The following is a 24,875-nucleotide window of genomic DNA, read 5'->3' as shown; positions in this document are numbered from 1 at the left end:
AATATGGGTTGTAATCAAATTAAATGAGGAACTCTGACTTGCATTACCTAGCTCAAAGTTTAATCTGTGACTAGAATAATTTTTGAATAGAGTTCAAACCAGCACATTTTTCAAGTGCTAAGTATCATATAGAGCCAGAATATTTTCCAGTACAGGTAGTCCTACTTAACAACTGCCTTGTTTATTTTATCACACTTACAATTGTTGCAATGTCCCACAATTATGAGATTGCCATTTGTTGGCTTCCAACAACTAGAGCCAATGGAGAAAGCCAGCAATAAATCTGCAAGTCACAATCACATGATATTTTGCATAATGACCAGACATGATTCGCTTAATGACTGTGGTGGAAATGAGGTTAAGCCCCTCATGGTCACATGATGTGTTGCATAATGACTGCATTGCTTAGCAACAGTTATGGTTGTTACGCAAGGACTACTTGTACATTCATTAATATTTTATATTTAATAATCTGACTTTCTTTTAATAATTATTAATGCATATCTTTTATTAATACATATCTTTTTTCAATCTATACATAATACTAATATCTGCTTCAGATATTTGACTTAAGGATGAAAGACATAACCACAGGGCTGACATGGTATCTTTGGCCCAATTGAAATATGGTGTAAAGTATGAAATATAAGACCGATGCTCTGTGGCTACAAAACCTCTTCAAGCAAGTCTTTACATTCTGAAATCCAGTTTTACATGATTGCCTTAAAATTAGTCCAAATTGTTCTGCTTGCTTTTAATAATTCGTGTATGAGAAAAAGCTAAGACTAAAACATTGCAAGTACATATTTCACCTCATTACACATAAGTAAGTATAATCTTTATTGTCATTGTACTTAAATACAACGAAATATTTACAACTCAGACCCTCCCTTTGGCAATAAATACCATTGACTCTACTAGATGATACTTTCAAATAAGTGTGCTTAGATGTATTCCTTAAAGTTTAAATTCTGTCATTTGGATTAAACTCTTTTAAATCTAGCTGTTTTATACTGTATTTCTCATCATTTCCATTCCAGTAATTGGAGATGATAGAAACTAGAGGCTAAAATACTAGATGACATTTGTCAAGGCTGTGCTAACCATAGTTTAATTATCTGGAATGAGGCTATTTATATATGGGCATAAACACTCCCCCCCTCCCATGTACTTTACTATGTTACCAAAGGATCAATTATGTTAAATTTAAACCAGGGTAATCATCTGCAGCAATAGAGCTATTTTTCATGGCCCCTAAATTTAGTTCCTAAAAAAGTGTTATGGTTTCCTGCTGCTTTGTTGTCAACACTGATAGCATAAGCAGGTAAATTTCACATAATTATCAAAGATTTTGCTTTTAAGAAAACTTCATCCAAAAATAACAAAGAACTTCCTCGCTCTGTCCTGGATTGTGACAACTATCTATAATTTAAACTAACAATAATTTGCACTTTTCATACATACAGATGTGCAGTAATGACAAACTATGGTGACTTTAAGTAAGAAGAGTGATCTCATCACTCCACCAGAAGGAACAAACACAGCACAGTAGCTAAAGCTTATTATTGCCTGTTATGTACATGAGATGTGATCATATTAACATATTTAATTTTAATTAAAGTAGTGGAAATTTAGTTGTCCTGTCCTCAGTCACTTACTGTATTTTTCGCTACATAAGATGCACCCACACACACTCAAAGTAGTGGAAATGTCTGTGCATCTTATGAAGTGAATATTGTGTCAGTGCCACCTGGAACAGCTGATCGGCAATATTCTGGGAGGCTGATCCAACCGCTGATCAGCTGCTCGATGGCGAAGGCTCCAGCGTTCCCCAGTGGAGGCAACAGACATGGAGGAGGAAGCAATGGTGGCGTTTCTGGTTGGCTAGCCCGCTGATTGGCAAGGCTAGGGGAGCTGGGATCCAGCTGTCGCTCAGCTGACTGGTGGTGGGTGCCATGGGGTGGAATATTTTTTCTCCTTGTTTTCCTCCTCTAAACCTAGGTGTGTCTTGTGGAGCGAAAAATATGGTACTTCTTTGTACTAACTTTATCCACTGTTTGGCAGGCTATCTGGGATAACAACAGAAGGGGCAAGCAACTTTTTTGGCTTGATTGCCATGATATAAAGAAGTTGTTGAAACTCTAGAAAGAGTGCAGAGAAAAGCAACAAAAATGATTAGGGGACTGTAGGCTAAAACATATGAAGAACGGTCGCAGGGATTGGGTATTTTTAGTTTAATGAAAAGAAGGACTCTGGGTGATATGATAGCAGTGTTCTAATATCTCAGGGGCTGCCACAAAAAAGAGGTAGTCAACTAAGCACTTGAAGGCAGAACAAGAGCAATGGATGGGAACTAAGGAGAGAAGCAACCTAGAATTAAAGGTAAAATTTGTGACACTACAATTAATCAGTGAAATGAGTTGCCTCCAGATGTTGTGGGTACTCCAACACTGGATATTTTTAGGAAGAGATATAGGGTTACTTGCTTGAGTAGGGGTTTGGAGTAGAAGACCTCCAGGGTCCTTTCCAAGTCTGATATTCTGATTGAAAGTATGATTTAAATGTTATATTTGCTTGCTACATCAACATCAATATTTTTCTCTTGGAATTCAAAGCGACATACACAGTATTGTTCTTCAATTTAACTCCCTCTACAACAACTCTTTTGAGGCTAATAACTAGCCCAAAGTCATCCAGGGACTTTCTGTACTAATCCCACCATTATATAACTGAAATGATACTAAATACTTCTCATCTTCCAATTTTTGTAATTGCCTCAAGATTAAGATTAACTTTCTATTTGAAAGTAAATCCTTTTGAGAGTACTAGAATATTATCTTTAGAACTAAACCCAGGAAAACTCTTCTAATTCATAAGAAGGCATTGTTTATACATGAATAGGGCTATTTGTACTCATTATTAAAAGTAATTAAATTTTCAGAGTTCAAGGCAACTCAGGTTCCACCAGAGAAATTGATTCAGAGACTTAACTAAACAACGCTGTGTGTTCTGTGAAGACCACACAAACCACACAATTCCTCTCCCAGGCCAATTAAAAATCTTATCTGGACACCCTTGACTTCTAAAATTCCAGTGACCCCACTTTCAATTTATCTTGAATGTCTAATCTTGTATGTAAGAACTCTATCTTTTAACATCATAAAAGCTGAAATTCATAGGAAACTGGATTCTACTTCTAAAGTGGGTTTTACTCTTTTTAAGTGCCCAGACAGAATAAGAGAACACATGTTGGATATAAACAATGATTAAAAAACAAGATTTCAGAAAGCAAGGCTAACAGGAAGACCAATGATAGCTTAAATACGCCTTCAAATTATGTATAAGATTAGAAGAATACACTTTAATGAATATTGTCTTTTTGTCTAGCAACGAAAAATTGGCTCAATAGTTCATTCCCTGCAATATACATAAAAACATTTCAATTTCACCATTTGAAGGCATTATTTATAAAAATCGAGAGCACCACATTAAAAAATTCACAGTGGAAAGTATAGATCATAAAATAACAGAAAATGAATCATTTATCAAAAGAGTTGAGTGCAGTTTTTCACCTGTATCATTATCAATACAGAGATAAGTGAGGCTATCAGAATAGTGTTTGTGTCAACTGAAACTTACCTTCCCAATCAATCCCTGCCTTTAAAAAAACATTACAGGTAGTCCTTGACTTACAACCATTCATTTAATGACCAAAGTTACAATGGCACTTAAAAAGTGACTTATGATCAGTTCTCACACTTATGACTGTTGCAGCATCCCCACAGCCACCCAATAAAACTTGAGCTTGTATTTATGATGGTTGCAGCAACCCAGGACCCTGGGAGTGTCGTTTGCAAATCAACGAGGAAAGCCAAATTTGCTTAACAAATACATGACTCACTTAACTGTAAGTCATGTTAACTTTTGCCACGGCAAAAAGGTCATTAAATAGAACAGGACTTACTTAACAACTACCTTGCTTAGCAGCAGAAATGTTGGCCTCAATTGTGGCTATAAGTCAAGAACTACCTGTATTTTCTCTTTAAACCAGCAAATAAAGCGAACTCTTAAACAGAATTTACATGCGTTTGTGAGATTTTTCACTGAATTATAGTACAATGTTAATAATGCAGTATTTATAGATAAACTGAAATGCATGTTTGTACATGCTCTCTCTTTCCCTCTCTTTGAATATATAGTAAGGTGACCTAAAAATATACACATTCTATTTAACATTTAGTTCACATTCATTTACTGTCTCAAAAGAAATAAACTTCCAATAATCTGTAATTCATTCTGTTTTCTTCTACTCATGACATTTAAAAAAATTAGTAACACAGAATTAGAAAGAACAGAGTGTCACACCAATATCCTTCTGTTCTTTTTCTCTTATTTCTCCCCCTGGATTACATAGGAGTAAAATACACAGGAACTCTTCTCTTGTAAAACCAATTATCTCAGAAGAAGTGTCAAGAACATACAGTATACCGGTGTATATATTTCTAAACTTCACAGCCTAAGGCTATTGTAATTGATAGAATAAACAACCACAACTTAAAATGGTAGAAGTGGTTGCATTGGAATATTTGAAATAGTGACATAAGAAATAAAGTTTAGTTCAAAAGGAGGATCATGGCATCCATAAGTTTATGCTAGTCCATATTTGGAAAACAAGCAATACTTGGAAAAAGACCATTTGGCACTATATACTGAATAAAAATCCTTGAAGGAATATCAAATGACACTTGGTTAAAGTGACTGCTCAAAGTATACTGCCATATATCAAATGATACTTTTTAAAATAATAAAGTCTGCTTTGGCTGCTTATTGGTAAAAAGCAGCAGGTGCACAAACTCAGCTGAATGCACATTATTAAAAAGAGCATGTTTATCTAAAGAACAGAATGTACAATTGGCCATTTTTTCCATCAGGCCTGCTTATGATTCAGCGCACGTCATAAAAATGTGTACTAGGTACATTATTTTAGTTACCATATTTTTCCGCGTATAGGACGCAACTGAGTATAAGATGCACCAAGATTTTGAAGAGGCAAATTTTTTAAAAAAAGTTTTTGCACTCTGCAGACCTCCCAAAAACGGCCCATTTTTCACGAAAATGGGACCATTTTTGTCAAAAAAAAAAAAAAAAAAGGGCATGCACAGCTTTTAGGAGGCTTATAGAGTGCTCCTGGGGGCTGGGATGAAGCAAAAACAAGCAAAAAACAGCCCATGTTTTGATCATTTTTGCCCTCCCCAGCTCCCAGAAGCACTCTGGAAGCATCCTAAAGGCTATGCATGGCCATTTTAGTAAACAATAGCGTTTCCTGTGTAGTTTTGAAACACCAACCTTGTTCATCCTGACCCAAACTAATTTGTAAAAAGTGCCAATTTTAGTCAGGGTACAAAGTAAATATTTTTGGTAATGCCAAATACTCACTTTAGGCAAGGCAGCTCAACAGCTCTTCATATTTAAGAAAATGGTTAGCTAATGGCCAAATATTGGATTCAGAGGAAGTCTCTGTCTCCATGGGGGTCTAGAAGCTTTAAGCTCTACATCTGAACTTCCCTGAGGCATCAACTTGTTTGTTTTTGGAATAAAAATGGACTATAGTTTGTTCTAACAAACGTTTTTCAATGATCCATATAAATATCAGTTTCTATATCTATTTTGCCTGCTCAAAACCTGGACCAATTGTCAAAGGCAAAAGTAACACTTTAATATTCCTCAATCAGTATAAGTTGCTTTACAGAAAACAACCTGCTTCATAGATCACTGATCTATCTAATCCAGGGGTGTGAAACTCACGTTGTCACGTTGTCGTATTGCGACTCCCCCCCTTTTCTAAAACGGGGGTGGACATGGTCAGCGCATGATGCATCCACCCCAACAGCCAGGAGTTTGACACCCCTGATCTAATCCAATACTTATTGGCAATAATTAGATCCTCCCCCTAGCCTTAGCTGGAGATGCTGGAATTTAACTTGGAATCTCCTGCATACAAACCATGCACTCTTCCACTGTGCAGGATCTTTTTTTCCCCCTGTGGATTTTTAGAGGGTTGTTTGGCTAATGCATCAGGTCAAAATAATAAACTGTTTTCTGAAATAATAGGTAGTTTCTCTTTTGTCACTCTTTTTTATCTATCAATCTATCTATCAATCTATCTATCTATCATCTATCTATCTATTTAATCAAATACAGTCTTAATTTTAAAATAGACTAGCACAAAATATTTATAAGACAGGGATGCCATGTTCTAGCACTAGACAAAATAATGAATGAAAAGAATATGGCCAATTGTATTAAATACACATCCAGTTTTTATTCTTTTTAGAATAGGGAAAGGGTAGAAATCCTAGGCTAGATCTGTTTGCTATGATTCCATTTTTATTTTTGTTCTAAGAACTTTTTTATTGGATTACACTAAACTAATAAAATGCTTCTTCTAAAAGGCTTTAATCTGACACGTGTAAGTAGAAATGTTGATGTTTTCTGGCAAACCACATATAAATACTCAAGTTTATTTTCACTATATTTTGCATTTCTCAAAAAGCTACATCTTTAAAAAAAACCTTACAAAGAAAAAAGAAAGAGGCCCTAGAAACAAGAATTCCCATCATGCCTGCTACTTAGCTATACACTGTAGACTAAAGACTGGTTAGTCTAGGATCCATTTTTCAAGTATTTCTGCTATTTATCAGTATGACTATAGCACCTTATTGCACATTGTTTGAGAAAGATATCATTCTTATGGGAACCAGAATCGTTGTCGGCATCTCGCTGACCGAAACCCTGGCAAAATCACTTTTCCTTTCCGATATAAATCCTCCTTGATTCCTGTGTTCATCCTCTGCACCAGCAGTTTCTCATAAAGCAGAGGGTGATAAGCCCCCAAGGTACAAGCTGCATCATGATAGTGTTCATGATAGTGGCAAAGATCAGTTTGTCGGATGGATGGAATATATTCGTACACGTGGACTTCACTGCACATGGACATCATGATGAGAATCCCTAAAAATAAAGCACACACGTAACTGCAGTTTCGCCACAGACTGTAATATGCAATTACAATGTCAACTCCGTTTGTCTTTTCATGGCTGCATATATATTTGTGTTGCATTTGTGCTGATAAATAAATAAAGGGAGACTAGTATAGATTCGGAAATGGCCTCCCCCGGTCCTCTAGAAGGCCGAAAATCAGCTAGCCAGTGCGCGCATGCACCCTAGAGCTGAGGGCTGCTGCGCCAGCAAATATGGCTCCGCATGCCACCTGTGGCACATGTGCCATAGGTTTGCCATCACGGGCCTATGCCAATTCATACTCATCAGTAACTATTGAACCAGTATTCAATTCCCAGTAAGGGTATGGCTAGCTGATGAGAGCTAAATAGCTTGAAATAGATCTATACTAGTCTCCCTTTATTTATTTATCAGCACAAATGCAACACAAATGTAACAAGGCAACATATAAAAAGGCTTTCTGCCTGGATGGCTCCTGGGGGGGGGGGTGATAGACAGAAAAGGGAAGCAGTATGCTCCCTCCCATATTTGGGCATACTAGGGGTTGTGACACAATACACACACACATATATAAATGTCAAATGAAAAATTTCTAAATGGAATTGGCTTTCACAAAATGAAGGTTAAAAACATTTTATTGTACCCTGTTATTAATATACATGTTTGGTTACCAGGACAAAATCATGCTTCAACCTGGTTATAATAGCAACCACCAGAAACCAGAGTCACCAACACATCTGGATGACGCTAGGTTTGGGAGCATGAAGTACAGCATAAACAGGAAAATAACATAACTGTGTATTAGAATAAAAAGTAAAATATGGTACTAAATTCTGTGCTGCAAGATAAGCATAATCCTTGGATTTATTAAAATAGTAGCAAATCTCTGCATTATTTTTAATCAACAAGGCATTCTATTTTCTCATCTGACTTTAAGGATAAATGGGATCCAGTGAAATGTTGAACTTTTGAAAAAAATATATGCTCCCATTGCAAACACTGGGTCTGTACTTCAAGTGCCTATAAAATCTCTTGAATAAAGAAGTCCCCAATTTACAACTGATAATCATTTTCTATTTCTTATTTTATTTTAAAAAAAGTTAAAATAAAAAACACCAAGAATTAAAAAAACAAAAAACCCCACTAAACAAACAAGACATTAAAAAACTGCACTAACTCACCTACACCTATTATCCCCCCCAGTTGAATACTGATAAATATATTAACAATATTAATGTCCTATGAAAGACCCCACATTTTTAAACTACTAATTCTATTTGCAGATTATTAACCTGTCATCTACCTACTATATTAATGACAAAATAGTTAACAGGTAAAAACAATAATAAAACAGTAAGATAAAAATTTCAAATTTTCTGGTGAACAAACTGTTATTGCAATCAACGTATAAAATTTACCACTGCTTCTTATCTATCCCAAATCATTCTGCTTAGCTTTCAAAGTTATGATTGACCTTCCCAAGGCAACGTATGACTCAATCCCAAAGTTCCAATGACTGCCCACAGTCACATTTTGGCCATTGGCCTGCATTTATGGCCATTTGCAGCATCCCACAGTCATGTGACTGACTTTTAAAATATTTTTTAAAGAAAACCAGCATATAACCAACCACTGGTTGGCTTAACCACTGAAGAAAAGGTAAAATTAGATTGGTCACTGAGTAACTCTCTACAATCATCACAATTTAAGACTGAAATGGGCAGGCTCCACTACTGTTGTAGGACAACTTGTATGTAAACAATTATACTTTGAAATGATAAAAACAAAGATATGGAAAAATAAAGTTGAACCTTTCTGTTTATAACTCAGTTGGATATCAGTACATGGAAAACATTATCTGAATTGTCTTTTCTTTAAGAATGCGGCAACATTTGCTGACAGTGAATGCAACTTTTTCTTTCAATATTTTTCAATTTTTATTCACAAAATTAAAATACAAACTCAAAGTAAAAAAACCACAAGAATAAATCAAAACTAAACAAGACATTAAAAGGTTCATAAAAACAACATATACACATAGATTGTCTCCCTAGTTGAATCCTTATATATTTCAAGAATAACATTTGCTGACAGTGAATGCAACTTGTTAACAGCTGCATCCTTTTGTAGCAGCTCAGCTACTGGACGTATCTACTTTCTGACAGCTCACAACTTTGGAAGTGCCCTTCTGATTGGACCTCTGGCCCATCTACATGGTCCAGTAATCTCTTCTTGGCTAACCAATTGCCCAAGGAAGCCCAGATCATTCATTCATCCAGAATGTAGGCAATAGTAATTCAATAAAGATATTTTTGGGAATGTCTGTTTGGAAAATTATGCTTGTCTTCCAAATTCTTGGTTCTCTTACCTAGACATGCTTGGTTATAATGCTGATTTAAAAAAATGGGATTGCAGTTTCCATACTCAGAGGAGTCAATTCTTTTTTGCTTCTTGGGATGTAACTCTAGATGAATGGATTGACTTCAAAGGCTTTCTTGATTCCTCCTTAGTTGGCTAGAGGATCTCTATTGAGTCTTGCTTTGATTAGCCTATCTACCTTATGATGACAATGTTTCATGGCCAGATTTTGTTGCCAAGGCTGTAGATTGGTTAAGATGCCCTTGGGGGCGGGGGGATTCAGGGAGCAACATGAGAGTCTGAAAATGCCTGGAGGCCACAGAAAGACATTTCTTTTGCTTACAGGGTCTTCTACACTGCAGACTTAAGTTGCTTGAATCCCATGTGCAAACCAGCTGGAAATGAAGCTGATTTAAGAAACCCCTTTCTGTATTTCAATTCTTTCCTCAGCTTTGTAATTAGAGCTTCAGAGTGATTTTCTCCTTTTTACTGCATACAATATCAGACAAAGTTATGGGGGAGTGCACACTTATGTGTCTACTTATGTAAATGCTATTGAGCCTTGCATTGCTGGAAGAGAAACCAAGGCTCTCCTCGCTGCTGTATGTTAAAAATAAAGGGAGGAAAAACTTCACAAGGAGGCTCTTATGCGCTGAAGGTTCAATCCCAGAAGCCCAGAGTATGATAAGGAGGCTCTGAAGGCTGCTTCTCTCTCACTGATAGCACAATAATAGGCCTGGGCTTCTGACCTTCTTAGTCATCACAAAAAGTATCTCTTCCAGATGACAAAGGAAGAAGAGAGCTGCTTTTCATGGCTCTGCTGATATGGATCGAGGTGATTACTGAAATACAATACAATACAATACAATACAATAGTAGAGTTGGAAGGGACCTTGGAGGTCTTCTAGTCCAACCCCCTGCCTAGGCAGGAAATACCGTTTCAGACAAATGGCTATCCGACATCTTCTTAAAGACCTCCAGTGTTGGGGCATTCACAACTTCTGGAGGCAAGCTGTTCCACTGATTAATTGTTCTAACTGTCAGGAAATTTCCCCTCAGTTCTAAGTTGCTTCTCTCCTTGATTAGTTTCCACCCATTGCTTCTTGTTCTACCCTCAGGTGCCTTGGAAAATAGTTCGACTCCCTCTTCTTTGTGGCAACCTCTGAGATATTGGTAAACTTCTATCATGTCTCCCCTAGTCTTTCTTTTCATTAAACTAGACATACCCAGTTCCTGCAACTGTTCTTCATATGTTTTAGTCCCCAGTCCCCTAATCATCTTTGTTGCTCTTCTCTGAACTCTTTCTAGAGTCTCCACATCTTTTCTACATCGTGGTGACCAAAACTGAATGCAGTATTCCAAGTGTGGCCTTACCAAGGCATTATAAAGTGGTATTAACACTTCACGTGAACTTGATTCTATCCCTCTGTTTATGCAGCCTAGAACTGTGTTGGCTTTTTTGGCAGCTGCTGCACACTGCTGTTTTACATTTTGTTCCTATACTGATTCAATATGCAATATAGCAAAAGAAATCAGTACTCCCAAAAGAACTCCCATCACTGGAAGTTGTTAAATGTAACCCACCTGTTAAGCATGCAGATGATCCTGTTTAGGCTATGATAGCCTTTCAAAGTAGGCCACGTGATTCCTTTATCACGTGTGTGTGTGTGGTGATGGAATATTTTCAGGCAGATTATCTCTCTCTCAGAAAATATGTATGGAGGGTAGCATAACTAATGTAAGAACTATTAATTTTCTTGGACCTGAGCTATCCAAGCTCTCCCTTTTGCAAAATAGAAAGTAGCAATATAATTTCTAATACTTTAGTGCCTACAATGCCATATTTGCAAATATCTTAATGCTCGTTGCTCAGTGCAGTGTAATCAACTGAAAATTTAATATTTATTTAAAATAATGTATTCCTTTGTTGGAAAAAATTATACTGTTCCTGTTCTTTGTGTTCTATAGAGTTAGCCAAAGACAATGTTCTAATATTTACATATAGTAAAGCCATACAGTTGCTTTCCTTTTAAACTCAATTATGCCATTTTACAAAGATGCAAAAGCTCTGAATACTTTACCATAAAAGATAAGTTTTTATAAACATACACAGTCCCTAGATTGAGATAATTTACTTCTAAAAATAAAAACCGCCAACATTGTGAGATGAGTGGCTATATAAATTTAATAGTAAATAAAAATAAATTACACATTGTAAATGTGTTTTCTACATAACATTATAACATATACTTTGCCTCCCTTCCAAGCTATGAATGCTATTACTTCAGAAACTAAAAACAAAGCCAAAAAGCAATTTATGCTACAGCCTATACCAATGATGGCTAACCTTTTTCTAAAGGTATGCCAAAATTGTGTGTGCGCGTGCTATTGTGCGCCCACGCATGCCCACTCAATTGCGCATGTGTGCATGTAGCCCCGTGCATGTGTGGGGGCCCTGAATGGGGGGAGTTTTTGCGCTCCCCAGGCTCCGGAAGCTTTCCTGAAGCCTGGGGAGGGCAAAAACTGCCTCCCCCGGTCCTCTAGAAGGCCGAAAATCAGCTGGCCAGTGTGCACATGCACCCTAGAGCTGAGGGCTGCTGCGCCAGCAAATATGGCTCCGCATGCCACCTGTGGCACACGTGCCATAGGTTTGCCATCATGGGCCTATGCCAATTCATACTCATCAGTAACTATTTTTTAAAAACGTTTCTTTAATGTCTAGTTCTGCAATCACAGTACTCATTAATAGACTATTTTAGTAGGTAATCATTATGGCACAAATAAATGGCAATTGAAGAGTTACAGACACAATTGCTTGTAAGATATACTGAACTCACACAATTTTGGGTGCAATTTAAAATTACTAGATAGTTTTATGAAAAAAAGTTCCTATTTAAGATAGGAAACCAAACGTGAAATCATCATTAATATTGCTTTCACAAAGCACTTTTCAGAATATTTTGAAGCAGTTGCTTCATAGTGTTTCTGACAGAGGCTGGATTTACATCCCTGCTTGTTTCATTTCTTTGTCTCTAAAGTGCTGCAAATCTTTCTGTGTCTGGATTTGTTTAAGGACAAAACCACTTCCTTTCTGGATGACAGCCAAAGCCTGTGTAATTCAACAGTCAGTTTCCTGTGACTATGGTCACAGCCAAAAGCCAGACATTAATAAAACGGCTTTCCTCCCACTTGTTGACATTGAGAGGAATATTGTATCCTGAAGATACATGCGACAGATACATCTATCTATTATAGCTAATTAAAATCATAAAATCATAGCCATTAAAAAGCAAAAGTTAGAATATTTTAGACATGTGATGCGACACCCAGAAAAATATGGCATACTTCACTTAATCCTCCAGGAAAAAATTCAAGGTGAACGTGGTTCAGGCAGAAGAAGAACAGCATGGCTTCAAAATCAAAGGGACTAGTTTGGAGAAAGCTCGGCAACACTTTTTCATGAGGCTGTTGACAAAAATAGGATTGCCAACATGATCGCCAATGTCCGATGACGGATATGGCAGAAGGAGGAGGAGGAGGAGGAGGAGGAGGAGGAGGAGGAGATGAGGATCATAGCTAAATAAAATGGAGAGTTCATGTTTCTTTGCCTCCATGTTTCTTAGCAGATTTGCAATCAATTTTTTTTAAACACAGCAATGTCTGTATTTTAATCTAGTGCAAATGGAGTTCAAATTATATATCAATTTATTTCTGAACTGACTGCTGGAATGTCTCTCAATCTCTCAAATGGCTCCAAATAGTATTGCCAGCATTTAGCAATGTTGTGTACTACATCACCCCTCTATTTGTTCACCTTTATCCCACACTCATCCTAAATTCCGTTAAAGATGTTACCTAGCCTGGTAACGAAATGTTCAGAAACCAACCCACAAGTGCAGAGAGTGAACCTCTACCCCCAGAAAACGTAATGCCAAGAAAGACAAGGATCTCAGGAATTTCGGAAGGCTGTTAAAAAAAGAAGAGTATTTCAATGAAAATTGAACGGAACTAACATGAAAAGAAAAAAAATCTTCCAAAATATTTTTGATCTCAGAAAGAGTTTCCAACTGCAAATTTGTATACTAAAAGATTTAACTGACCACAAGCAGATCAACCAAAGACAGCATACTGAAATTCTGCAGAACAGAGATATCTTAGAAGATATTACCTATTTATAAGAATTTCTAGAACTAGACAATGAAGTCAAATTAGGAGTCTTCACTGCCAATATGGAAGGCTACAAGAATTGATTATATATTTACAGAAATATTCAAGCAGCAAAAGAAGAACCATGAAAGATTCTAACCAAACTATGCCAGCCAATCCGGAGAATGAAACAGTGGCTAACAGACTGGAATAGTTCCGTCTACACACAAATACCAAAGAATGCAGACTTGCCTGAAAACTATCATATGTCCTTAACTTCACATTCTAACAAAATAATACTTAGGATGATGCAATAAAGACTGGAGCCCATGTGATAAGAGAGAAAACCAAACAATCAAGTTGCTTTGAAAAAGGTCCAGGAACAAGAAACATTGCTGGTGTATTCTGGATAATTGAAAAACCCAAATAATACAAAGAATAAATCAATATGTGCTTAATTACATATAAAAAGGTGTTTGATTGTATTGATCGTGTCAAACTTTGAAAGATGCTTAGAAAAATGGGAATGCCAGAATATTTCATTGTCCTCTTACAAAACCTATACACTAGACAAGAAGCCACAGCATTGACAGAATATCAGTAGCACTTAAGACTTACATTCTGCTTTACACCCTCTCTAAATGGTTTACAGTCAGCATATTGCCCCCAACAATCTGGGTCCTCATTAACTGACCTCGGAACAATAGAAGGCTGAGTCAACCTTGAGCCGTTCAGGAGCGAGAACCTGGCAGTTAGCAGAATTAGCCCACAATACTGCATTCTAGCCACTGCACTACCCGACACAGATTGGCTTCACATTCAGCAAGACTGAAACAAGCTGTATACTCTTTCCTTATTTAATCAACATATATGCTGAATATATATTGAAGAAAGCAGGATTGAAAGACGATTGTGGGTTTAAAATTAGAAGAAGATGCAATAATCTATCTGTGTTATGATAATGACAGTATTAGTGATCTGCAGGCTCTATTAATGTAAGTCACAGAATACAGTGAGAAAATAAGACTAAGTAAAAAGATGGCCCAACTAAGGGCCTGATGCTGTTGTTAAGGCACCTGGCTAGAAATAGGGAGGTTCAAGTCCTGCCTTTGGCATAAAGCCAGGTGGGTTGACCTTGTTATAATAGAAAGTTGACACTATCTGTATGTCTTGAATGGTGACATTATGTTTCATAAATCCTTTGATGTTTATGCAAATATCACTGAAACATCTTTATGCAAATTTATTTATAATTTCAGCTACTTAAGCTAAAATATTCCATTAATTCCCAAATTTCAGCAAGCCATAGCTTGAAATACTTTCATATCTAGAGTTGAACTGTGACCTGGTAAGATGATTTATGACGTTAGTCATTATTCATTAATATATTTTATCTCTGTAAGAAACCAAGTAAAAGCTTCTTGTCTGCCATAGACAAAAGTTGTGGCGTACACTTCAATAATAAATGATTTTTTCCCCAGAAATTCCACGTGTCCTGAAAAAATTAGAAAATAAGAGCAGTTGATATGACTACTGAACAACATGCTTTCGATCAGTTTCTATATATTTTTTTTACCATTTTGATATTCAATATTTCAACTGATACAAATAATTATTTACACAGACATAACTCATGAGAAAATCTACCATCCGACATACCTACCAATGAAACCTGACGAAGGAGGATTGGGTTGTATTTTCTCTTTAGTGTTCTCCTGAATAATATCCCAGAGCTGCCATATAAATTTTGGATGAAGAATGTAGAATGGCTGGTTTGGATTCTTACTGCGATGCTGTACGTATGGCGTAAACAAGTTGTAGTCTGGATTCTTATACCACTAGCAGGGAAAATACAAAAAAATGTTAGAGTACTTAGCATACACCAAAAATTATCTAAGGTATCACATTGTCATCTTGGTAAACATGAATGCACCTTGGTTTATAGCAAGCAGAAGCAGAATGCTACATCTTTGACTTAAAAAGCTATCACTATTTTAATCACTATTAACTACCGATAGTCCTTACTTAATGATCAGTCACTTAACGACCATTCACAATTATGTCATCCCCCACCCCCCTGAAGTTACTTACGATCCATCCTCAAAATTATAACAGCGCACAGCCACCCTGGGGTTGCCTGGTGACATTTTGGGCACTTGGTTGAATTTAGGACAGGATGCAGCATCCCATAGTCATGAGACTGTGATTTACAATGTTTTTGCCAGTTTTCCAGCAAAAAACCAAAACCATTCATTCAGAATGAATTTACTTAATGACCTCATGGTTTGCTTAATAACCACACAATTTGCTTAATGACATAGTCACTCACTTTATGACCATTGTAAAAATGATCACAAAATAGGTCATGTGGCAGCTCAATAACTGTGAAAAATCATGACAAAAAATTCAGGGTTCAGTTGTGATAATTAAATAAGGACTACCTATATTTTAGATAGTTTGTGATACAAAGGGCAGCAAAATGAGCAGAGATTTCGACATACTTTCCAGATAATTGTAGAATATAAACAAACCCTTTGACTGAGATGGTATAAAACTCCTGCCTTGAGCAGGAGGCTGTACTAGAGGACCTTTGAGTTCCCCTCCAGCCCTATGATTTTATGACTTTAAGAAAATGCGGACAAAATTTGATGCTGTACTTTACAGCAAGAATATAGTATTTTATTCTCTATTGGTCCAAGATTTCGTTATTTGATTTTGTAATGATATCATGCAAGTGGGTAAGGCAGAAAAGTGCCCGGATATGACAAATTACTTTGCATACAGTATTTACAATTTCAGCAAACAGCAATCCCAACTGCAGCATTTTCAGATAGTCCTTGTTTAAAATGGTAAGTGGGACTAGAATTTCCATTGCTAAGTGATGGAGTCATAAAGCATGATGTCACATGACGATATTGCTTATCAATCCCTGCAGTCGCCAATCCCGTTGTTAAGCAAAGTCTTCATGTGATTGGACTTGTGTCTTCCTGCAAGATTTCAGGAAGTCACATGCCCTGAGTGCCCTCGAGCAGGTCGGTGGGTGAGTGAGTGCTATGGAGTAAGCTGAGTTGGGGAGGAGATGCTATGGCATTATTGATATGTGAACTTTACGCAATATGGCTGGGAGGGTACGTCTGGCATGAATGTACCATGGAATATGAAATTCTTGGGAATTCGTGCTCTATAAGAGGATCCTTGGGAGAAAAAGGGACAGGAGTGACTTATGATCTTCCCCACCAGCTTCTCCATTGACTTTGCTTGTGCACATGTTTGCAGGGCTCTGCAACATTTGGAAGTATGAGCCAGTTGCCAAGCACCCGAATGCAGTCACATGATCATGGATGTGCTGCAATGGCTAGAACTTTGAGGGCCAATCATAAGTATCATCCGTTCAGCGTTCAGTGCAGTGGTGGGATACGACTGGTATGCCCCGGTACGGGCATACCGGTGCCTGCTGGGAGCACCAGGTACTGTTCCGGTGCGGTGCTCCGGAGGGCCCACCCACCCTCCTTACCTATATTTGAGCCGATCGGGGCTTACACGCATGGAACATACAGCGCCTGTGCGACGCTCCGCCAAGCAGCTGGAGTGTCGCAGGCGGTAAGTATGCATGCATCCCCTGTGCGGGTGCGGGTGGTGGATGCCCAGCCCCGTTGCACTGTACTGGTTGCACCAGGATCCGGAACCCACCACTGGTTCAGTGTCACAACCCAAAGATCTGTGGCTGAATGAATGTAGACCAAACAGTGGCGAATGAATGTAGACCAAATACAAGAGTGGACGATTAATACAGAAAAAGTATGATGAGGAGGTTTGGGCAAATAAAATGAAGGAAGCTTGAGCTGCAAAAGAGATACATGAATGAAAAACACATGGACTCCAAGGAAAGAAACGTTCAATAAAGTTTTGGCTGAATTTATATCCTAGAAAGGGAAAAGTTTAAAGAAACTCAAGGCAGAGTGTGAATCAGGGTGGAAACAAGTTTGATAAAAGAGTGAATAGCGGTGTTTCATTATCATGCCTTTTTTGCTGTCTATTTCATTGTTTCTTTTTTTGCTTACTGTTACTCCTTTTCTAAAACTTTGCTTATCTTGAAAAAGAATAGTGGGATACGTAGAAAATGTTCATAGATGTGTGCACGTATGGATCAGAAAACATTTGAAAAAAATGGAAATACAGAGAACTCCCCAAAGCTAGATATTTAAAAATGGCTAAAATCCAACTATGTACTGAGAGATCTTTGGGTTAGACATTTTCTGCTTTGCTAATGCATTTCAATGAAATATGAAAAACAGCATTGCTTTTCAATATTTTAAACATTCAAATCTATACCCTGTACATGGTTTAACAATTCCTATCATACATTCAGTTTTGGCAAAAGCCCTGAAGAAGACTGTGATGTTCATTTCTTTTGAATACAGAAAGTACACAATGGTGTCAAAACAACAACTTATGACTTACCTTATCCAAATTTGAAGAATAAGGAGCAGGATCCCAAGCCACTAAAATAACATCTTTATACAAGGAGTTACCGACGAAATGATAATTAGGATTAGTAAGAATCTGTTAAATGCAAAGAAACACATATCTACTAAAAATATTCCAAACTTTATTTCCCTTCTATGTTCTTACCATTATCTGGCAGTTAAGCTTAAAAATTAGTGTTAACACCCCCCCCCCACACACAATCCTTCGGTCACCAGGTTTAAATGCCCCCCTCCCACTTTTGAAAAGAAACTTTAAGTACCCTTGTATACTCGATATATAGAATACCACTGTAGAGAAGGTACATGTTCTCTTTTCACTTTCAAGGAAGAAAGTAATAAGAGAGAATGGCTCTGCCAAAGAGCATGCTTCTGTCTACATAGAAGCATACCGTTTTGTTTTGTTTTTCTGTGTAGGTTTCAATCAGTAATTGTCACTGTTAAACTACAACAGCTGGAGATATGTTTACAACTGTTGCAGCATCCTGCAGCCACATAATTGCTATATGTGTGCTTCACAACCTACTTCTGAAAAGCGGAGTCCAAAAGAAGTGGCCGTCATTGATGCCTCTTTAATGACTATGATGATTTGCTTAATTATGGAAGCAAAAATGATGTTGTAAGAGCAGCGTGGTCATGTGATGTTTCCCTTAGTGACAGCAGCACTTAGTGATGTCGTTGCCAATGCCCATTGGGGTTGGTAAGCGAAGACAACCTGTATGCTCAAGTGGGGTGAGATCCCATGCAAAAAATGTAGTGTCATTTTTTTAGCAGACATAGGATACTGCAGGCATGGAATATTTTACAACAAGTATTTAAGAAATAATTATGGCCTGAGGAGTGGGGAATTTATTAGCTGCAAGTCGTAGTTAAGAAATATAAAATTCAAAATGCATAGAAATAGAAGTTTGTTTTGAAATGAATAATGTACCTGCCACAAGAGGGTGCTGCAGGTTTTTTAAAAAGGCGAATTCATTCTGTTTGGTCCTGAATCTCTAATTACTTACAGCTCACGCTCTACAACTTTGCTGGTTTATGTCATCTCTATTTTATCTAGTTCCCGTGAGTTCTTATAGTGTAACAGTCTGAATGTTTAATGCTAGTACAGTATGTACTAAAATCTATATCCATTCTATCCGATTTCCACATTCTATGGCATTTTTAAATTTCAAAAATTCAATTTACTTCTGCACAAAATATCTTTCTAACTAATTGAAAATATCTTTCTCCAAACCATCTTTGCATGCATTTTTAAAGATAAGAATTACATATCTGGAAAATTATACAATCCAAAAGATCTGCCCCGATTATTTACCCAGGAAGCATACATTTATACATCTAAAATGCAGAAAAAATGAAGTTGTCTACTTAAGATACAATTTACAAACAATGACATAATGAAAATGATAGGGACAGATGAATCAACGAAGCACTGAGTCTGGCTTTCCTGTTTATTTTCCTCTTCTGTTTTTTTTTTTAATGTGATCCCTACGATATAAAATCCCTCTCCACACACACATACTGTGTTATGAAGCTCGAGGGTTATTATTTACAATCCTCCTGTAACAGAATTTTACACTGTAGCTAATATATATGCTGGTTGATGATTATCAACTATCTAAGAGCAACAATCCATTTTTGATTAATAAATAAAATAGTTTATTCGCACAATAGAACCTAATAACTTAGATTATACATTTTAAAATTATGTTGTAGAGTGGTTAAAGAAATTCTGTAGAGTATGTGGATGGTGATGGACAGATAAATATAAACTTTTAGAAATGTATTTATTAAGTTTCACATTGCTTATAAAAGGTCAATATCTCCTAGAAAATGATATATATTTATGAATCTTCAACAGATTTACCTGAGAATTAATGATGCGCATTGTAGTTTTATTTCCAACGTCTTTTTCATAACCTTTTGTTGGAGCAGAATTGAATCGCAGAACTGCATCATGAGAATCTAGTGTGAAAAGAGTTACGTTTATTTGGGGTTTTACACATGTGCAATCATACAGATGCTTACTTAAAACTAGATTCCACTATATTCTAAATGGAATTTAGTATACATGCTTGATCTGCAGGTATTATGCACAAATATTTTCTACTATATTCTCATCTTTTTGTCTTTTAACAACCCTTGCATCAGGATGGAGTCGAAGCGCAATGCAGCTGAGCTTTTACTGACTGGATGCCCTTCCTGACACCTACATGGAGCTCACAGCAGATATGTTCTCTTTGTGCCTAGAAAGAGAAGTATCTGCTGCTACCTAGAATCAAGCTCACAACCACTTGACTGTGAGGCTACACATCTAGGTCATCCCATCACTCATTTTCTATTATATTGTACCATAATATTTAAATTCACTCAAGACTTAGTACAAAGAACAGTCTAAACCAAAACAAATATTTAAGCTTTTAAAATTTGTATGGAAATGTGAGCAGTCCATATGAACAGAAATTTCATTAAGCTTTTTAAATTAATAATCCATGTAAATATGATTCTATTGTTATATATAATTCTTTTCACAAAGAGATAATACATGCAAATACCTAGATGCAGAATTAGTTACACTTATTATTTCCTTTTTTTAAACTATTGTTTTAAAAACTGTGCTCTGAAGAAATACTCAGTTGTAATGCAATTCCTAAAGTTTATATACTTTGGGTATTTTTATGCATTTTGTATACTTATCTTCAAATACATTTTGCTGTGTCTTGGATTACTATGCCAACATTTAAATTATGAGAGCGTATGAATATACCCTGGCAATGTTTATTTCCTCATCAGACACAGTTATTCATACAATATTTTGCCATTCTTCTGTGAAACAATTCTATACTGCATTGATAAGCCCTGGAATTCTACATGGTAGGTATTGGCTAGATTGAATAGTATCTGAAAATTCCGTAATACTGGGAAAGATTGAAGGAAAGAGAAGGAAGCAGGAAGCTGGGTTGCCTTGATTGCAACAACAGTGGGTGCACCATTGTAAGAACTATAAGATCAAGCTGGGATCAGATTCTTCTTGAGAAAAATGAATGTGATCACCAAGGATTGTCACTGGCTTGATGGTACCCGATCAATGTAATGTAGCTGTTGGAAGAAGAATGTTCCTGTAATTGGGAGACAGGAAGAGAAAGCGTCAAAGTCAGGGCAATAGTAAGGTAGTAGGGTTAGTACTAATGATTCTGGTTATTTTCTTGGACTACTTTGAAGGGCTTACAGTTCTATTATGAGATACAAGTAGTTTTCCAAAAAGCTTTTTGTTCTATCGTCATGTTGTCTCATTCATGGCATTTTATAGGAGATCCAGATGCTAGCATTTTCCATTTCCATGCCCTTTCTTTCATGTTTTGTCACCTATCATTCATCTTTTCCTCTCCCACAGAAAGTGAGAAAAAAGTAGATTAGTAAAGTAGGGGGCATTTTCTTACAAGTACCAACATAAATATGGTACAAAATTGCATATTAAACCTGTAAGATTTGAACCTGACTATGACAGCAAGCCCCATGAGATATGATGTGATATAAAGCAAGGATACCATAAATAAGCAATAAAATTAAAATGAGCATTAGCAGAAAGAACATATGTACGGGCAAGAAGATAAAAAATACATGCACTAAAAAATAAAACATTTGTCTTTTTCCTCTGTGCATTCCTTTCTCAGTACCTAAAGGAGAAAAGAAATGAACAGTGGCCTCAATGTTAAAAAAAACAGCAAAGAATTGAGCCAACAAAGGGTGATACTTTGTGAAGAAAAGAGAAATATGAAAGAAGTGAGTATTGTATGGATTGCCATTAGAAGAATCCATCATAAATATTTTGCAGCTTATCTCATTATCTGCTGAGATAAATATATCACAAATGTGCTTTTAACATCTGAAACATGGCAGATAAAATTATATGTACTACCATTATTGTTGCTATCATCATCAGCCTGGAGGTATATAAGTGAAACTCTCCAGGGCAGGTAATAAGGAGTGAAAGTTTAGATCTGGAATGATAGAACACTATTTTAACAGAGAGAAGGGGGTGGGCAGGCACGTGGGCTATTGGGTAGTGATGGGGGGAAGAGAATAGTGAGAATGTAACTTTCTATAAATGAAGTAACATTGGGACTCTACCAAAACAGAATATGAAAACAGAATAATATGGGTTGCCATGAATTAGATATGACAGTGTGAGTTTCATAACTAAAATTTGTTTGCAAAGTTATCGCTGCCTCATATACACATATTTGGCTCATGATAAGTGCAACAGGAATATCTGACTAGAGGAGTGGGGGAGAGAGAGAGGGGAAGAAGAAAAGAAGAAGGTAGAGAAGGGGGTTGAGAAGATAGAAGGAGTAGGGTTGTTGCAAAACAAGTTGGAGGTATGGGGTGGCAAGAAAGTGACCCCAACTGTGTTGTCTATATTTGTAAGAAGATAGGGATAAATGTTAATAGTTAATAGATAAATGTTAATAGTACTTACAAGAATGTATATTTGTGAATGTATTTGAAAGGAATATATAAAAAACTTGATGCAAAAAAAGAAAAATAAAATCTGACTGGAAGCTTTCTGTATCCACAGATCCCATAAGAAGCCAAGCAGGCATAGTAAAATAACTACAAAAATAGAACACATATATTCCACAACGAATATATTCATTTGCAATAACAGGGAAATAACCACATCAAGATATACACTTCTAATCATATTTGTTTATTTTAGATTAAGACTAGGTGTTATCCATACTATGGTTATTTCTCAGATATTACTACGGTCAAGCCTTTATTAGAAATACGTTTACTACAGCTAGTCCTCTATTTTCCATCATTCATTTAGGGACTGTTCAAATTTACAATGGCACTGAAAAAAGTGACTTATAACTCAAGTTTATCACCACTGCAGAATCCCCAGTCATGTGATCAAAATTTGAGCAGTGATAACAGGCATGTATAAGCCAGATTTGCTTACTGCATGATTCACTAAACAGCTACAGTTATTTGCTTGTGGCAAAAAAGGCTGTAAAATTGGATGCAACTCACTTAACAAACATCTTGATTAGCAAAGAAAATTCTGCTCCCAACTGTGGTTGTACACTGAGTACTATCTGTAATCTTACTAAATCAATGGAAAAGAAATTGCCTTTGAAGTTGTGTTGGAATGTCCTGTTTTCATGCTAAACATTCTCTTCTGTAGTTTTCAGCCTCTCTGATCCCCATGTTTCAAAAGCATTTCAGAGAAAGACATTATGAGACAGCTCTCCACATGGGGATTCCTCAAATCAAGTAGGACAGTCAGGAAGCCACATTATGATAAGAGAGATTCAGGATGATATGCAGTACTTTCCACTGCTTCATAAAAATAAAGGAACCTCATAAGCATCACTAAAATAAATTCTCATGCATCTGAGAGTGAGATACAAAACAGAAGGTTTTTTTGTTCCCCAGAGGAAGAAAACTTTCAGGAAATTGGAAGAAATTTTTCCAGCCAAGTATTATTCAAGATGGTCTCTTCCATATGCAAGCTGGTATCTTTATTTGCATATATATAGGGATGTTTAATGAATATTTCGAAGAGAGGGAAATGTGTATCACCACAGAGGCAAGAGAAACATTTTCAATAAAGGATGAGTCACCATGTAGTGAATATACTAAATAGAAAGAAAGATTCCAGGAAGGTTATGCTTGAGACAAAACTGTTAATTCTGTTTAAACGACAAAGATTAGTGGGAAAAGTGGTACATGTATAATAAAGGTCACTGTTCTCTCAAAAGCCTTAAAACTAAGCTTGGCTTAGAAAATGTTTTAATTAATGTATATTCAGCGAGTCTCCAAAGAGTAGCGAGATAAAAATGAGATACTAAGCAACTACCATTGTAAAAAAAAATCTATTAACTTGAATTGTTTTATTTTCTCTCACTGTGAGAAAAGGGGGAAATGGTTGATCTTTTTCACAACAGAAGTTTTCAAACCAGTAGGACTTCCCTTAATATTTGACATTACCCAGTTTTGACTTTCAGTGCTAGGACAGCATGGCTCTTATGCTGAGCAAAGATGCCTACTGAAGTAACTGGATAATGATAGCACTTTCAATGCTCACAAACATTTTGGTTTTTGAGAAAAGAATAGCAAGTAATAAGATAAAGAAGGATAGTTAAATGTAAAAATAAGAAAACATATTTAAGTACCCATAGCACAACTTAATATTTGTGAGAGCTAATAATAGAGAAGCTCTTCTCTCTCTCTGTCTTGAAAAACACGTAGTGAAGGGTGAATGGAAAACTGCCTGCACCATCCGGTTTAGATTCAGATTTTGCATACTTCTTAGTGGATTCAGACATGGATTTGCATTATAGCAATAGCACTTAGACTTATATACCACTTTATAGTGCTTTATAGCCCTCTTTGCAGCCCCCTCTAAGCGGTTTTACATATTGCCCCCAACAATCTGGGTCCTCATTTTACCCACCTCAGAAGGATGGAAGGCTGAGTCAACCTTGAGCCTGGTGGGATTTGAACTGCCAAATTACTGGCAGCCGATAGTCAGCAGAAGTGGCCTGCACTCTTAACTACTGCACCACCGAGGCTCTAAAGAAAACTTATATTTTAGATCTGCATAATTTATTTTTTTACTTATAAAGAGTATTTTTCAGGTCTGAAGTACAGTGCCTTATTGAGGTTACACATGAAATATTGCTTAAGAGTTTTGTCTTATAGATGTCAAGAGAAAACATCTTTCTGTGGCCACATGTAGTCAGGGGAATTAATTCATTACTTTTTCATCTCTCAACTGCTGGTGTTAGCTAATTAACATTTTTTAACACTTGGTTTCTATAAAAAAATAAGATACAGTTTAGTAAAAACAAATCCAAC

General features: G+C 36.5%; 1 protein-coding gene across 1 annotated transcript in view; it reads right to left on the bottom strand.

Annotated features, from left to right (window-relative positions):
* Positions 1-6,315: 6,315 nt before the first annotated feature.
* Positions 6,316-24,875, bottom strand: part of ST6GAL2 (ST6 beta-galactoside alpha-2,6-sialyltransferase 2) — a 72,791-nt gene continuing 54,231 nt past the window's right edge. Inside the window, exons 3-6 of the mRNA XM_081949230.1 lie at positions 19,876-19,973; positions 17,986-18,087; positions 15,188-15,362; positions 6,316-7,011 (exon numbers count right to left, since the gene is read on the bottom strand). Of these exons, the coding sequence (XP_081805356.1) occupies positions 6,749-7,011; positions 15,188-15,362; positions 17,986-18,087; positions 19,876-19,973 (638 nt within the window). The 3' untranslated portion in view covers positions 6,316-6,748. The remainder of the gene's footprint in view (positions 7,012-15,187; positions 15,363-17,985; positions 18,088-19,875; positions 19,974-24,875) is intronic.

This window comes from Natrix helvetica (assembly GCF_964273705.1).
Source record: "Natrix helvetica genome assembly, chromosome: 3".
In the NCBI taxonomy this organism is placed as follows: domain Eukaryota; kingdom Metazoa; phylum Chordata; class Lepidosauria; order Squamata; family Natricidae; genus Natrix; species Natrix helvetica.
The sequence above is the reverse complement of the archived record's forward strand: the minus strand, read 5'-3'. Positions and strand labels throughout refer to the sequence as shown.